The sequence below is a fragment of the Lolium rigidum genome, chromosome 7, assembly GCF_022539505.1.
Source record: "Lolium rigidum isolate FL_2022 chromosome 7, APGP_CSIRO_Lrig_0.1, whole genome shotgun sequence".
NCBI lineage: Eukaryota > Viridiplantae > Streptophyta > Magnoliopsida > Poales > Poaceae > Lolium > Lolium rigidum.
In genome coordinates, this window is record NC_061514.1 from 21,269,498 (window position 1) to 21,285,552 (window position 16,055).

The following is a 16,055-nucleotide window of genomic DNA, read 5'->3' on the forward strand; positions in this document are numbered from 1 at the left end:
GTCTTTTATGCAAGCTCAAACCGAGCAACAATAATCTTGTAATCAAAATGATGGAGAACCATGAAGCAGGAATAGGAAAACTATCTAAACAAGTGGCTGTTATGATATACATGAACTGCAAGAAATAAATAAAACTGTAGAGGCTCAACTTGGCAAAATTGTTAGCCAAGCACTAATTCTCGCCCAATTAACGGGGAAATCGGAGCCTACCCTGTTGCAGATCTGAAGATGGTAAGAAGCAGTGCGAATGCAAATGAACTTGAAGATCTATACTATGGTAATGCTCCCTCACTGACTACAGTATGGAAGACCTCATGAAAATGATTGCTGCAAAAAATCCTAGAATTGAAGGAGGTAATGATGCATTGTGGCAAATTTTTATTAGTCAAGTTGCTGAGAAGGTACGTGAGCTCGAAAATTAATACTAAAAACCTATCTGAGAAGTTACCTACTAAGTTGGATGACATATTCGAACCAACTATTAAAATAAGCCTAATGAAGTTGATTCACTATGTGATTTAGGTGCTAGTGTTTCTACATTTCTAAAACACTATTTGAGAGGCTTTATCTTGGTTCATTTATGACTACTAAAATTAAGCTCCACCTAACTGATTGAACTTATAAGCAAGCCGTGGGAATAAAAGAAAACAAAGTTGTTAACATTAAAGACTTCATTTCAATCATTGATCTCGTAATATTAGATATGCCAGAAGACAGCATGGCGCCTATGATTCTTGGTAGGCATTTTTAAGAACCATTACAACTTTGATAAATTTTCCTGTAGGGAATGTAATGTTTGAATTACCTCCCCGTTCACTATTCTTTGTTCTTTCCCTTAGAAACAAGAACAATGCTAACAAAGACAAAATTATCACCCTCAAAGCAATCTATATTGGGGTAGGAGTACCTCTTTCAAAGAAGAGTTAGTCTTCATCTAGGTCGAGTTGAATGAGCTAAAACAAAGCAAATCTTAGTAGACAACCCAGGATAAATAGTTTCGAAGAACACATTTTACTTTTTGTTTCTTTATTTTGTTGTTAATAAAAGTCTTCAAAGTTCGAACAACAGAGAGAAGAAGAATAAGGTAATCGTCACCTGAAATATTCATTGAAAATTATTACTATATTAGTGCTTTAGTTTTATGTACCCAAAATAACATGAACATGTTTGCGAAGAAATTCTGAAGAAAACAAGTCACCAAGTGTTCACAGACGTTTTAGCGACCACTAGTACGGTCAGACCGGACCATACCACGTGACCATACCAAAACATTGGCCGACGCAACAAATTTTGCTGCAAAACTAGACGTTTTAACGATCGGTGGTACGGGCATCCTTGACCGTACCAATGGGACAGAATGAAGCATGGAAACAAAAGTTTTAACGAGCACTGGTACGGTCAGCCCTGACCATAGCATGTGCACGTACCATGTTGATATAAAATCATCGAAACCATACTAGGAAGATAACGAGCACTAGTACGGGCATCCATGCATATACCACATGACGGTACAACCAATCTATTTGCCTGGGAAGAGGCAACCCTAAATCGCAAACGCTCTAATTTTTTCTTTCTCCTAACTCTCCAAACCCACTTGAGGATCTCTTCAGTCGTTAGATTTCTCATCAACTCTTGTTGCACCAACAATCTACGGTGTACTTTTCTCCTTCAACCCCCCAGTTACTTTTTGCAAATCTTTGCCCAACATCTCTATATATTTAATCTTAGTTCATAGATGAATATGAATAGTTTTTCTTGTTGAGCATGTTTTGTACTATTATTTTGAGGAGATATTTACACATTATTTGTAGAGAAACAATTATTACTCTAATCTGTTGGAACCAACATGCTAAAATTTTCCAAGTTTAACATTGATAGATATGAACACGAGGGGACAATCCTAAAGAGCAAGCCCAACGAGGATGAGTACCTCAAGATCGAGCTAGGGAGAAAGCAAGATTTTGCCCGCTTCAAGAAACTCCAAGCACGCACCATCAAGTCCACCGAGTGGGCATGTCCCACTGTTATTAACCATCTCGGGATAGGTAACAATTTCAATATGCTTATTACTAATCCGGGGTTACAATAATTTGTCTACTAGGGCACCCCGACCTATCACTGGTTAACTTTGGAGTTGTTGACGACATTGAAGCACATAGTGCTCGCCTTATTCGGGAGCATGAATGAAGGTTTGGACATCGTCACCTTCCAGCCGAGGAACCGTAAGTATGACATAACTCTTGGAGAGTGGTATGATCACTTCAAATTCATCAATGGAGACGGCCACATCGCAAATCAATGTTTGAATCCATCTCACCTTTCTTATTTTCATCAAGTTATCATATTTGAGAATAGCCCTAAGGGAAGTCACATTGCAAGTCTTCCATTCGCTATTTGTACTATGTCATTGCTAACACCTTGCATGCATGTGGCGAGTAGACATTATCATCCTCACCAAAGATGTTATCCCAAATTGCAAGTGACGCTAAACTTGGGAACCATTTTTATTTTCCACTTGGAACGCCAAGCTAATAAGGCCCGCGAGGATATCACATGCGGATTTATTGCAACCGTTCTCGTCACCACCCTTTTTATCAATGTAACCGGACTTCAACCTTTGGACAGTGAGAGACATGTTTCTTACACTACCCTTAGAGTTGTTGGCATGCTTCATAGAAAGTGAGGCTCATTCTTTGTTCATATTTCCATAGCGGAGCACTTGTTGCCCGCTCCGTTGCCTAACAACATGTTCTCCCTTGAGGATGGTGGACTTCATTATGTTTAGCAAGAAGAACAGGAGGAATCGTTCCTTAAAGTACCCGAAGAAGAAGACGTGGAAGAAGAAGAATGGGTGCCTGAACAAGAGGTGCCACCACCGCAGCCCTATGCCACGTACAACAACATCTACTCGCTTGGAGGCTCCATCGACAACCTGAGAAACCTCACTGACTCCCTCCGCGACACCACGCTGAACTTTTCGCAACACTTCGACCAGTGGAGTCAAGCATTCAACTCCGCGAACTACCCACCACCACAATGACGTACAAAGCAGGTTGGCAACAACCTAAGCTTGGGGAGGTTGTTGACACTTCTACATCAAGAGGTGTCGTCATTTTAATTTTCTCATGTAATAATTGAGTTTGTACTGCACCTTATGAGAGCATTGAAACACTCGTGTTGGCTTCATCCAAACACTTAGCTTTTTATTAGCATTTTCTTTTGCTTTACTTTTTAAGCCTTGCTTTAGTCACCTTTCTTTTTTTCTATTTCCTCTGTTTCATAGACAAAAATCTAGAAAGATTTTTTCTATTATCATTTAGTGTTTTTCTTTTGGTGTTCCAAATGTTATTCTTATGCGCCCAGATTATACTAGAAGGTTGAGCCTCTCGAATTTTGAAGGAACACATCATACCGAAGAAAACTAGAATCTCATGAACTTGAGGTATGTCTTGTCACTCCCATCTCCAATTTTGAAATGGTTATGATATACTAGTGCTAGTGCTAAATATTATGTTTGTTTAGATGTGTCTTGACAATTATAGTTAACTTTTTTATCAACTTGTATGCTTGGTTTATTAGTTATTACTCTATTTTTTTTAGAGAATCAAGTCTTGCTATTGGAAACATATGCAAATTAAATATAATATAAGAAAGTCTCTCTTAATGATAACATGGGTGTTGTAGTAATTGTCTTAAGAGTCTATCTTTGTTAGTAACTCAACCCCATAGAAATTGATGATCAACTTGAAGGTACTTTACGAAGTGAGTTGTTCGATAAATCCCTGTTTTGCGGTGATGAGATTTATGCTAAGAATGATTAAATAAAATGAGATATCGCTTTAAAGTGAGTTGTTCAACAAAAGCCTATTTTTTGACGATGAGATTCATGCTAAGAACAATTAAACAAAATGAGATATTACTTTATGATGGGAGTTGTTCAATAGAACCCTGTTTTGCGGTGATGAGATTCATGCTAAGAGTGATTAAATAAAATAAGACATTGCTTTACGCGTGTCTTGCCATACTTGCATATCATGGAAGACTCATCTGGCCTTTAAATGATCTACCAGGAGAGAAATAACAGATTTTAGCTAAGAGTTGATTAAACGTTTGTAACATCAATGTTATGACGGTAAAATACCCCCATGATCAACTTTGCAAACAAATTGAAATGCTCCTCACGAGAGTGTTCATAATTCTTCAAGACAACCAGGTTTAGAACTTTTTGGCATGATCTCTTATATGATGGTTTCTTTAATAGAAATCGGGGGTCTACCCCTTGCTCACTTTTTTTTTGCCGAAACTCCACAGATAGCATCGCACACGTCTCCTGCCGTGGCTGATCCTAGAGGGCAATAAAATCCTTGGAGTAGATCATATTCAGTCGCGATTAAAGTAACCAATTTGTTAGGGTTTACCACTTGCCAAAACCGATCGCACCTCTTCACGACGTGCCCCTCGGCTTCGCGGTGCGGTGCTAGCCTGACGACGCGATCAAGAAGGCTATGGATCCCGTGCCCGCCCTCCACGACTCTTCCATTGGAGCGCTCTGCATCGACACCTCACCGCTGTGCGATGCGCCGACGCTCGTCGAGTCGGTGGCCTCCACGTCTTGGATTCAGACGGAACAGCGCAGTATACCGGTGGCCGTCCAAAATCGATCCTTGTCGGTAGCTCTCCCGTCCGCTCTCATGGCGCCAGCCGCCTACCACGACCACGGCGGAGACAAAAGCGCCGACGACGGGCTATGGCACGCGTGCGGGGTATGCCACACGAAGGAGACGCCGCAGTGGCGGACCGGGCCGGACGGGCCGGGCACGCTGTGCAACGCGTGCGGCATCCGGTACAGGATGGCCGGCGACAGGCACCTCGCGGAGCACGGCCATCGACGAGTCCCGACGACGGGAGCTTCGGCCGGGAAGTCCCGTGGAGCCGCCGGCAGGGTGGTAAGGCTCGGCGAGGAAGCTTCGGTGCAGTTGGCGCCCAAGGCCGGCGAAGTCGTCTCGAGCCACTGAACCTTAGCCTTACGTACAGCTACCTGTGCATGCCATTGTCAGGCCAATTTGAGTGGCAATTACTATATAAAAAGTTCAAATTTTAGTGTATCAGGTCTTGTTTAGATTTTAAGCGTGTTGGTTGATCGTTCCACAGCTATACAGCCTTGCTCGTGATGAAGGTTTGAACAAAGTCATCTTGGCCTCGGACTGCCTCTTTGTGGTTAAGCGATGGCTGCAACTATGTCTTCAATGATTGTTAGTCATATTAGTCGTTTGGTTAATAATTCAGCTCATGTTTAGCTCATCGAGTTGAACACTTTGGTAGTTCCTTTTTCTGCAATTCTGTTCTGGATTGTAATCGACTTGAACTTTGTAATGTTATTGATTATAATCAATAAAGTGCTGAAGTCTTTGTTCTTGAGCGCGACGCGGGCCCCTCCTCTCTCCCTCGCGTTGCCCCTCCAGGCGACGGGGGGGGGGGGGGGACCCTAAATCGGGCGCCGCCGCCACCTCCCCTCAACCTCCCTCCCCTTCTCGTCGCCCCTGGAGGCAGCCGCCGGCAAGGACGTGCGGCGCCGGTGATGGGGGCGGCGGGGACCTTTTCTCAGGGCCCCACGCGCGGCTGCAGGGAGGAAGGCGGCCGGGTGGGGGGGATGGCCTTCGCTCGGGGACTCGGTGTTGGCCCTCCTCCCGTCTCTCCCCTCTCCGGCCTGGCCTCACTGGCGCCTGCGAGTGGTGGCTGGTGTCCGGGCTGTGCGCCACGAACCGGGCGGAGTCCATGGATGCAGGGCGGCGGCCTTGGGCGCGGGGTGGGGCGTCGCAGACCTAGCGGCGGGTGGCGGCGCCGGTGCTGTGATCTGCGTTCTTCGGCCGTGTGGACGGCGAAGGGGTGGTAGGCGCAGACCTGGTGCGGAGGTCGCCCCGTCGGGCCTCCGGCATCAGATCTGGACATGTGTTCTTCCTCCCTCTGGTGCTTCTCCCTGGCCCCGGACTTCCTTCGGCGGTTTGGTGAGGTTGGTCGGCGGTGGGCTCTGAACCGGGGGGAACCCTTGGCTGACAGTGGCGGCCACGAGGTCGACGATGCTGGTGACGGTGCCGTGCTCCTTCTTGAAGGCGACATCGAGGTTGTATCCCCTCCCTCCCATGCTCTGCTTATCTCGGGTGAAAGCCCAAAACTTCGGTTTGGACAGCGGCGGTGCGCTGGCGTCGTTCCCTCGATGGAGACGCTAGTCGGAGATAGCGGATATGGGTGGACGAGCTCGGCGGCGGTTGGTAGGCATTGTCTGTGCCTGCTCCTGGCAGCTTGGTCTAGTGTGTTGTGGTGTGGGTTGCAGGTGGCGGTGATGTGCGGCGAGGCGAGTGCTTGGAGTCCTCCTCCCCGGAGTAACCTCCGATATTCATGCGTTCTCAGGGAGAGCGGTCTACCTTTGACAGATCCGGCGCCTTTCGATCCGGGGCGAGAAAGCAGAGAGCTTTCTGCGAAGGTAGAAGCGGATGGTGCTTGGGTGTGTGCTTGGCCTCTGGAGGTTGACTAGGACGCGAGCTCTCAATGGAGGTCCTCTTCACCAGCTTCGGGGCCTCTTCAGAACGGATCGCAAGGCCGAACAACGGACACGAAGCTCAAATTGTGTTTCTTTTCATTCTTGTATGCTTGTTGTTTTTCGTCTCATGTTAGCTGTTCTTCAGCACCATGTAACAACTTGCCGGCAACGGCCTTATTAATTTAAGGTAGGGCTACGGCCTTGTGTTTAAAAAATAAAGTGTTGAATTCTACAAAAAAAAGTTGTAATTTCTTTCCCAAAGAAAAAATAAGTTGTAATTTCATGAGTAATAAATATCAACTTATTTATTACTCATGAATCGTGATTCGAGGAATAAGGTTCGGGCAGCGCTAGGGATCGGATGCCGATCGCTGGCTTCCCATCGGACTACTCAAGAGACGTACGATCTGTTCAGACTAATTTAGTGGGATTCGAATTAACTATTCCGATCTGAACTCCCTGTTATTCTAGGAAACTAATACTGGATTATATTCGCAAGCAAATATTGTTTCCTATTATTTGTATAACCGAAGCAATTTCTTCCAAATATTTTCTGTTTCCAAAGCGGCATGGTATTGCTTCCAGTGATCATACTGCTGCTTCCAACAATATCTCGATTTGTTGCCATCATCCATATATAGTAGTGAAATTATTTTCGCTATCCTGACTATGTATGCTTCAAAAGAATTGGTAACGTTGCTTCCAAAAAAATAAATATTTGCTTCCATCGAATAATTTGTCTGTTCCATGGATAAAATATTTCTACCATCTGAAATCATATGTTTTTACAAGATCACTAATGATAAATATATCCACTAGTTGTGCTACTTTCTTCTTGTATGCTTCCGCAAGACAGTTGCTGCTATGCATGTAGCTCCCCTGGGTGAAACACAATCTTCAGATGATCATTCTTCATTCACAAATTGATTTCATTGAGTATGCTACTTGTTTGCTAATTACTTCATGCTTGCTTCCGTAAGATAAAACATGTCGTATCGGGCTAGCCTTTGGGTCGTCTAGGCAAAATGCATACCCCACCATGCGATGGTGGCCATGCTTCGATTATGCTTCCTTCAAATGGTGGATGTGCTTCCTCCAGACGCCACCAGCAGATAGTGGCATTGCTTCCTTCTAATGCTTAATGTGTTTCACTCAGATAGAAATCCTGGATCTTGCTTGTCAGGCTTCCTGCTACATCTCGATGGTCCAACGGGTTATAGCGACATGGACGGAGCGACGATCCAACATGGATGCATAGCCGAATGCCTAGTCGATGGTGAAGTAGTCAGTTCAGGAGATTAATCAGCACGGATTACATGGATTAAAGTGGAGAAGATACGAGCAGATTGGGACCTATAGCTCACTCGCAATTACCTTCTCGGCTTCTCCTGATTTGTGTTGTCGATCAAGGGATAGAGACATCAAGGGCGAGCAGCGGAAGCATCCTCCAGGCCGCTGCTAATCCATCAAAGAGAGACATTGTAGCCTGGTCGGCCCTAGGGCTAAGCCGCCACCCAACCTACTGTGTTGGTCGCTGGCAATCAGTGATTTCTCAAGTCTCAACGATGATTTACCGCAGCGGAACGGCATCGGTGCCGGTGCAGGACTCGACCAGGTTGAGGCGCAGGTCCCGGCGGGGATGGGTGGGCGCGGCATGGTGGAGGAGTGGCGCCATGGCGGAGAGAACAGAGTCGAGTCGTCGGTGGCGATTTGGCGAGACGTCGAGCGATTAGGAGCTAAATTACCGGATACAGTTACCAATTGTACGTGCGGGGATAACGGGCCAGTTTTTCCCATTAATGTGATAACCAATCTGCTTTGCGAGCCATACGATGCATTACAGATGAACGGCAGCTAGTCGGTCCGTTGTTTTGTTTCCCGTCGGATCACGATGTAGAGTAGAGTGTTTACCGGTTCTTAAACCTTCCCAATACCCCAACAAGACTTGTCCGGTCCGAGGCCCAATTAACTCGTTCGGGTCTACGTACTACACGATTTCTAGGTTTAGCAAATCCCAAACGCTTTATATAAACACACGACGAGCCGCCTCCGTTTCCGATCTGTAGGTCACGGTCTAGCCCAGGAGATGTACCCGATCCCAGCAGACGCGAGCGCGACGGTCCAGAGGCCGCCGGGACGACGTACAGCGCCACGAATCCAGCCCTTTAAGCGCGTCGCCGACCCCGACTTCGTCCTCAGGACCTGCCTGACGCTCTCCTCCGCCTTCCGCCAAATATACGCAGGACACGCCCAAGACCTCAACTTCGAGAGTCTCTACAGGTTCCCCTTCTAATAATCTTATACCCGAAAAGAAAGGAACTCATGTCCATCTCTCTGGTTACGCCATTGATTGTCCGCGATCTGATCGAGTTCGAGCTTCCGATTTCCTGCAGGTGCACATACAATGTTTGTGTCGGCCATGGCGACGAAGTGCTCTACACCCAGGTCGCGACCACCATGGCGGCGGAGGTGGAGAAGCTTGCGGGGTCTCTCGAGAACACCGCATCCGCGCCGGACGATGAGTTCCTGCGGGAGCTGCTAGGCAGGTGGAAGAAGCACAGCAATGCCGTCACAATGATCCGCGACGTCGTAATGTACATGGAGCGGACGTTCCTCGAGTTCAGACACAAGGCGCCCGTCTGTGAGCTCGGCCTCAGGGCGTGGCGCGACGGTATGCTCCGCCCAGATGGTGAGGTACGGCCGAGGCTGCGAGCCGCGCTGCTGCAGATGGCGCGGCGGGATCGGGCCGGCGAGGCCGTCGACGTTCCGCTACGCGTCCTGATGGCCGGCGCGACCAAGATGCTGGTGGAGGTAGGCGATGGTTTGTACGAAGAAGTCCTCGAGGCGCCGTTCCTCGATGAGGTCCGCCGGCTCTGCGACGGCGAGTCCGTCCGGCTGCTCGCCTCACCGTGCGGATGCGGCGAGTACCTGCGCACAGTCGAGTCCATGATGGACGCCGAGAAGGCGCGAGTCTCCCGCTTCCTCGACGCCCAGACGGAGCAGAAGGTCGCGGCGGCGGTGCTGGCCGAGATGGTCGAGAAGAACGTGGCGCGGCTGGTCGGCATGGAGGGCTCCGGCCTCGCGTCCATGCTCGTCGATGGCAGGTACTGGGACCTCACCAGGATGCATCGGCTACTCGGGCGCGTCCAGGGCGGCGTGCCAGCGATGAGGGACTGCATGAATGCTCACTTCCAAGAAATCAGGAACACAGCGGGCGACGACGAGCGGTTGCTGTCACGTGAGAAGGAGAGGTACAGGGAGATGATCAACGGCGTGTTCCGCGGCGAGGCCTCCTTCCATGCCGCTCTGGATTCCTGCTTCACATGATTGTCCTGGGAGTTTAGCCAGTATACACGTTGATCGCAGGGTAAATGATCGATACAGTGGGCCAACCAGACCTTGCCTAGCTCAATCATGTTTCTAGGCCACTGATCTACAGATTTAAAATTGTACTCACCTTTTGTTAAATTTACACACTTGTAAAAATACGAGTACGCTGCTACGGATTAATTTTTTTTTTTTTAAATTTCACGTGCTAAAGTTAACAACAGGTTGAGTTGGATCCTCACCGCCCTATCCTCGTCAGCGCAGCATCAATGCGAGAATTCTGAGCTCGACGCCACTGTCAATGGCGTGATAGGCTTAGCGAGCCGCGCACAAGGGAAGGTTGTGGCTGTGAAGTTTGACCTCGATCCAGCTGGCACAGGATTTCTGGGCGGCGGTGGAGCTGGTGGTGGAGGTTTGGGAGGTGCTGCTCGTCGGATGTGTTGCTGACACCGGCGAGAGGCTAGCTTGTGGAGTCCAAACTATTGGAGTGGCTTTGTTTTGATGACGCGCCGTGACGTGACGATAAGGATGGGCTGCTCTTAGAGTGTGGCGGTCTTGTCTGCGGCATGTTTGTGGCTGATGGTCGGGGATCTGGCCGCTCGAAGGGCGGGGATGGCGCTGGCCCCGGATCCAGCGTTGAGGAGGCTTGGAGTGGTTAGATCCAGTCTTACGAGGCTGGTGGCTACCACGGCTTGTTAACGTGTGGACCAACTACTGGTGCTCTTCTTCTCTGGCGACGGTGGAGGATGTGTGTTCTTGGTAGTTGCTGTGGCGGCAGTTTGCAGTAGTACATCCGTTTATATATTCCTTGTGTTATGTTGCTTGTACGCCTACCAACTCTGTATTATTATGTTTACAAATACAAGTAATGTATGCCTGGGCGTACAGAGTAAAAAAAGTTTTTCAACTCGTGAACAATTTTAAAACATTTTCTGAACTCGAGAACAATTTCCTCGTGAACAATTTTTGAACGATGAACTTTTCCTAATCACTCCGAAGAACTATGGAGATTTTTTGAATGTGGGAACCATTTTTTGAACCCGAGAACATTTTTCGGACCCGCGAATCTTTTTTCCGTACATGTGTTCTTAACCGACAAACTTTTGAAGAGGTGACATTCTTCAAACCGGTGAACCTTTTTCGCACCCGTAAACCATTTTTCCGTACCTATGTTTTTAATTCGAGAACTATTTTTGAACCGGTGAATACAGTTTGGACCATATTTCGTACCTGTGATTTTTTCAGACCCGTTAACATTTTAGAAACACAAAAATATTTTTTGTACCATGAACATAATTTTTTAGACCGGCAATCATTTTTCAAAGATAAGTAAATATTTTTTTAGCCGGCCTATTTTTGTTGTGTGTGAGCAATTCTCATGTTCTCTTGCTGAATATATTTTCGCAATTACTAAACAGGATTATATTTTTATTAGCTAATTAAAAAAATTGTGATAAAAAAAACGAGTACTAGTAATTGGCCGGACCAAGCTGATACGATAAATTTCAGCCAACCCGGACGTTCAATTTCTTAAGAGTAAAGTCTGAAATAAACCCTGTATTTATAGAGAGTGTTGGAATCAAACCCTATACTTCTAATCCCGGAAATCAGCACCCTAAACTTATTGTTCCCGGTCTATTTTTGTCTTCACTTCGTTTCCAAACAGGGATGCTGTGGTGCTGCCCGGGACTCCCATTTCTCTCTCGTTGACATTAAGGCCCCACATGTCATATGCATCATCTTCATCATCCCCTCTATCTTTTTCTCGAAATATCTCTGTTCTCTAACGATTGCTCCTCTCTTCGGCGTTCCCTCCACCGCGGTGCCCGCATGGCCCCTCAAAATCGTGCGCGGCGTGGATCTCAAGAGCGAAGCCTCCCTCGGCAGCTCCTTGACAACCTTCGGCGTCATACCCTTCTCCTCCGACTCCCCTCCCTCCCCAGCGTTCCCTACACTGCTTACCTCCCTGGCGTTCCCACAAAATCATGTGCGGCGTGGAGATCGACAACAAGGCCTAGAGATCGTCACCTCAGCCTGCAGCACGCCGCCTGACCGGGATCTCGACGGCGCGGCCTCCAGTATGGCGCGCGACCGGGAGCTCGACGACGCGCGACAGGGAGCTCGACGGTTCGACCTGCAGAGCGGCGCGCGACCAGCAGGAGCTCGACGGCGCGCGACCGGAACCAGGACGGTTCGACCTGCAGCAGGGCGCGTGACCTGGACCTCAAGGTTCACCCTGCAGAGTGGCGCGCGACCAGCTGGATCTCGACGTTGTGGCCTGCAGCCTGACGTGCGACCTGCAGCTCGACGATGCGGCCTGCTGCCTGCACCGTGGCGCACGACATGTAGCTCGACGACGCGGCCTGCTGCCTGCACGGCTGCACCGTGGCGAAGGACCTGCAGCTCGACGGTGCAGCCTGCTGCCTGTACCGTGGCGCACGACATGTAGCTCGATGGCGCGGCCTGCTGCCTGCACGGCTGCACCGTGACGAACGACCTGCAGCTCGACGGCGCGGCCTGCACAGTGGCGCACGACCTGCAGCTCGACGGCGCGTGGCCTACAGCTCGCTTCGTTTTTCCTCCACCTCGCGCTGACAAGTTCGCCGCCGGCAGCGTGACTTTGAACCACGCGGGTTAGATTCACCTTTGGCCGCGGAGACGGCGAGCACGACAATGATCACCACAGTGCAGCAGATGTACGGCTCTGGCGTGCAAGGACGACGAAGGGCAAAGGGCGGGCTCGCCATTCGGATCTTTTGAGTGAGCAATCCTGGTGTTGACTTCTTGAACCTCAGCAAATCCCGCTGGAAGCACAGCTTCACGGACGTAAAGACTGGGAACATGAAGTTCAGGGTTCTGATTTCAGGGATTAGGAATACATGGTTTGATTCGGACACCCTACACGAGTACAGGGTTTATTTCAGACTTTACTCATTTCTTAATGGGTGGTTGTGATGGCTGCGAGCGAGCACACGTCGTGTGAGCCGGCGAGGATCGAACTCGCTCCAAGCGATACATTGGAGCTCCCGTCCGGGCACAGCTCGAACTCGTTCGAGACTTCGAGTCCCATACGAACTCAAGGTTTACTGAAGTCCAAATCGGCAAATCCTAATCCTTGGTAGTAATATATAAACAGAAGTCGAGCTGCCTCCGATCTCCAATCTTTCAGTTTCAGGTCACAGCCCAGCGCACGAGATGTTACCAGCGCCCGGCACGGATCATAGCCGCCACCGATCTGAAATCTCCAGGACCTTGCTGACGCTTTCCTCCGCCTTCAGCGATTTCTACGCCGGAAATGCGGAACACCTCAGCTACTACACTCTCTACAGGTTCACCGTCCCTCTAATCCAAATATCGAATTCATGTTGTGCTTATCACCGGCCGGTTACGCGCTATTGTACGTCCGCGATCTGATCGAGTTCCGATCTTCCTATATCCTGCAGCTGCGCTTACAATGTTGTTGCTGCCGACCATGGCGAGGTGCTCTACACCCAGGTGGCGACCACCATAGCGACGGAGGTGGAGAAGCTCGCCGCGTCTCTCTACAGCGCCGCCTCCGCGTCTGACGCTGAGTTCCTGCGGGAGCTGCTGGGCAGGTGGAATACGCATTGCAACGCCATTTCTATGATAGGCGACGTCGTCATGTACTTGGACCGGACGTTCATCCAGAAGAGAGGCAAGGCGCGCGTCCCCGAGCTGGGCCTCAGGGCGTGGCGCGAAGGCATGCTCGACGGCCTCGACGGCGAAGTCCCGCTGAGGCTGCAAGCCGCGCTGCTGGGCATCGCGGGGCGAGAGCGGGCCGGCGAGGCCGTGGACGTCGCGCTCTACGACCTGACGGCCAGTGCGACGAAGATGCTGCTGGAGCTGGGCGATAGTGTGTACCAGGAATTCTTTGAGACGCCGTTCCTCGACGAGACCCGCTGGTTCTACGCCCGCGAGTCCGTCCGGATGCTCGCCTCGCCGTGCACCTGCGGCGAGTACCTGCGTACAGTCGACTCCATGATCGACGCCGAGATGGCGAGGGTCTCCCGCTGCTTCGATGCTCGGATGGAGGAGAAGGTCGTGGCGGTGGTCCTGACTGAGATGGTCGAGAAGAACGTGGCGCGGCTGGTCGGCATGGAGGGCACCGGTCTCGCGTCTATGCTCGTCGATGGCACCTACTCCGGCGCGTTCAGGACGGCGTGCCGGCGATGAAGGACGGGATGGAGGCTCACTTCCGAGAGATTAGGAACACGGCGGGTGACGACGAGCGGTTGCTGTAATGCAGGGAGATGGTCGACCGCGTGTTCCATGGCGAGGCCTCCTTCCATGCCGCTCTGATTTCCTGTTTCACACAATGTTCTGGGAGTGCAGCCTCTACACACGTCGATCGCACGTTAATTGAATGATGCTCTCCGAGATACAGACATTATCCAGAGTCATATTTTTAGGCAATCAAATCTACAGTATATAGATTCAAAAACCAGTGATATGCGGCAATATGTCAAATCGGCCGAGATTCAGACGAATTTGTTTCATGCTCCTAGGATCCGATTTATTGTCAAATCTATGCATACCAGGAATTGAACCCGTTATATGTGGCAATATGTGCACACTATCACCCCCATTAGCAGAATTTGCACTATTTTTTCTCAATATTGTCTCGAAGATAGTTTCACTTCTTAGACCGAAATTTTGGATGGACACAAAGGAGCTCCTACGCGTGTGACTGTGGGCAAGGTGTGTTTGACTGCATGAAGCTTGTGGGCCCACCTCCCTATTCTCTCTTACAAACTAATCTGTCTCGAAAGTTTCGTCTCTATTCATTGCCATCGAGACTTGAGAGTCAGAGAGATACAATACCCGACGAGAAGAAACCTGGGGGAGGCACTACACCACGTACCTGGATTGCAGGCATCAAAAAGTGCCGGCAAAGCCATCAAAAATGCCGGCAAAGATTTTTCAAGGCATAAAAAAAAGTGCTGCATTTACTAATGTCGTAGAAAACCTTTGCCGGCACTTTTTCAAAAATGCCGCTAAAAATATTCCTGGCATCTGTAAAAGCACTAGCATTTCTATTATTGGCATCTAAAAAGTGCCGCCAAATCTTATTCTCGGCATCTACGTAAGTGCCGGCATTCCTATTACCGGCATCTAAAAAAGTGCCGCTAAATCTTTTCTGGCATTTTCTGATGTGCCGCCAAAGAAATTTGTTGGCACATACTTAAAGTGCCAGTAAATACAAATGCAGGCTATTTTTGAATCTGCCACTATTTCCTTTTCAGGCACTTTAAAAAGCGCCAGGAATTTGTAACCAAGGCATTTTTATAAATGCCAGCAAATAGAATTCAAGGCAGAATCTAGTGCTTCCAAATGGACCTAGAGGCACATTTCTGCAGCAAACAGTTTCCAACTAATGACAATTATGCAAGCAATATGTTCCAGCATATTACAACATGTTCTGCAACAAATAATACACTGCAATGGCAAGTACCAACATGTTCTGCAAGCAACATGTTCCAGCAGCACAAATAAAGGCAAATCTGAACATGTTCCAGCAGCAGTTGCCTGCAAATCCAACATATGCAATAGTACACTATAAAGGCAAATCTGAACATGGTCTGCAACCAACATATCCAGCAGTACATCTCAACATGATCTCATCGTTGCAAGACACAATGACATGTCCTGACAATCTAACTTACAAAATCTTCAATCAAACATATCCAGACAATCACATAACATGCTGATTTTATCCGGGCCTAGAGACATAATCTTCGAAATCAACCTCGGTCACTCAATATCATTTTAGAAGTACAGACCTGAAGATAAAAGGACAGTTACCAGAAGCAAACAGAAACATACCTCAGAAAGTATCATGCAACAAAGAAAAATTTCGAGAGCATGCCAAAGGCATACCACAAAATACCAACAAAGTTTTTCAATAGTTAAGAACTACAACCACAAAATAAACATGAACCAGATTCAAATAATTATGCATGAGTAGCATCCAGATGAGACGCAACACAAACATATAGATGAAGAAAAAAGCATTCCTTTCATGCTCTTTCAAAGCAAAGGCAATCAACTGAAATTCTTTGTTACCACACCAATCCCAGGGTATCCTACCACACAAATCGTCAAAATAGGCCCAACAAACTATGAAGACTGGAGAAGCAGTAGATGGATACTCAAATGCTTTTCAGAGATC

At 48.5% G+C, this 16,055-nt stretch overlaps 1 protein-coding gene across 1 annotated transcript; it reads left to right on the forward strand.

Moving 5' to 3' along the window:
- The first annotated feature begins 8,624 nt into the window (after positions 1-8,624).
- Positions 8,625-9,780, forward strand: LOC124677140 (cullin-3B-like). The gene is made up of 3 exons (XM_047213142.1): positions 8,625-8,818; positions 8,932-9,232; positions 9,643-9,780. The coding sequence occupies exons 1-3, from the start codon at positions 8,625-8,627 to the stop codon at positions 9,778-9,780; spliced, it is 633 nt and encodes a 210-aa protein (XP_047069098.1).
- The last annotated feature ends 6,275 nt before the right edge of the window (positions 9,781-16,055 follow it).

Excerpts from the sequence above, each read along its gene's own strand:
- LOC124677140 (XM_047213142.1), top strand. The coding sequence starts at position 8,625 with ATGTACCCGATCCCAGCAGACGCGAGCGCGACGGTCCAGAGGCCGCCG. Across the intron at positions 8,819-8,931 it reads AACTTCGAGAGTCTCTACAG|GTGCACATACAATGTTTGTG; the intron begins GTTCCCCTTCTA and ends GATTTCCTGCAG. Across the intron at positions 9,233-9,642 it reads TGCTCCGCCCAGATGGTGAG|GTACTGGGACCTCACCAGGA; the intron begins GTACGGCCGAGG and ends CGTCGATGGCAG.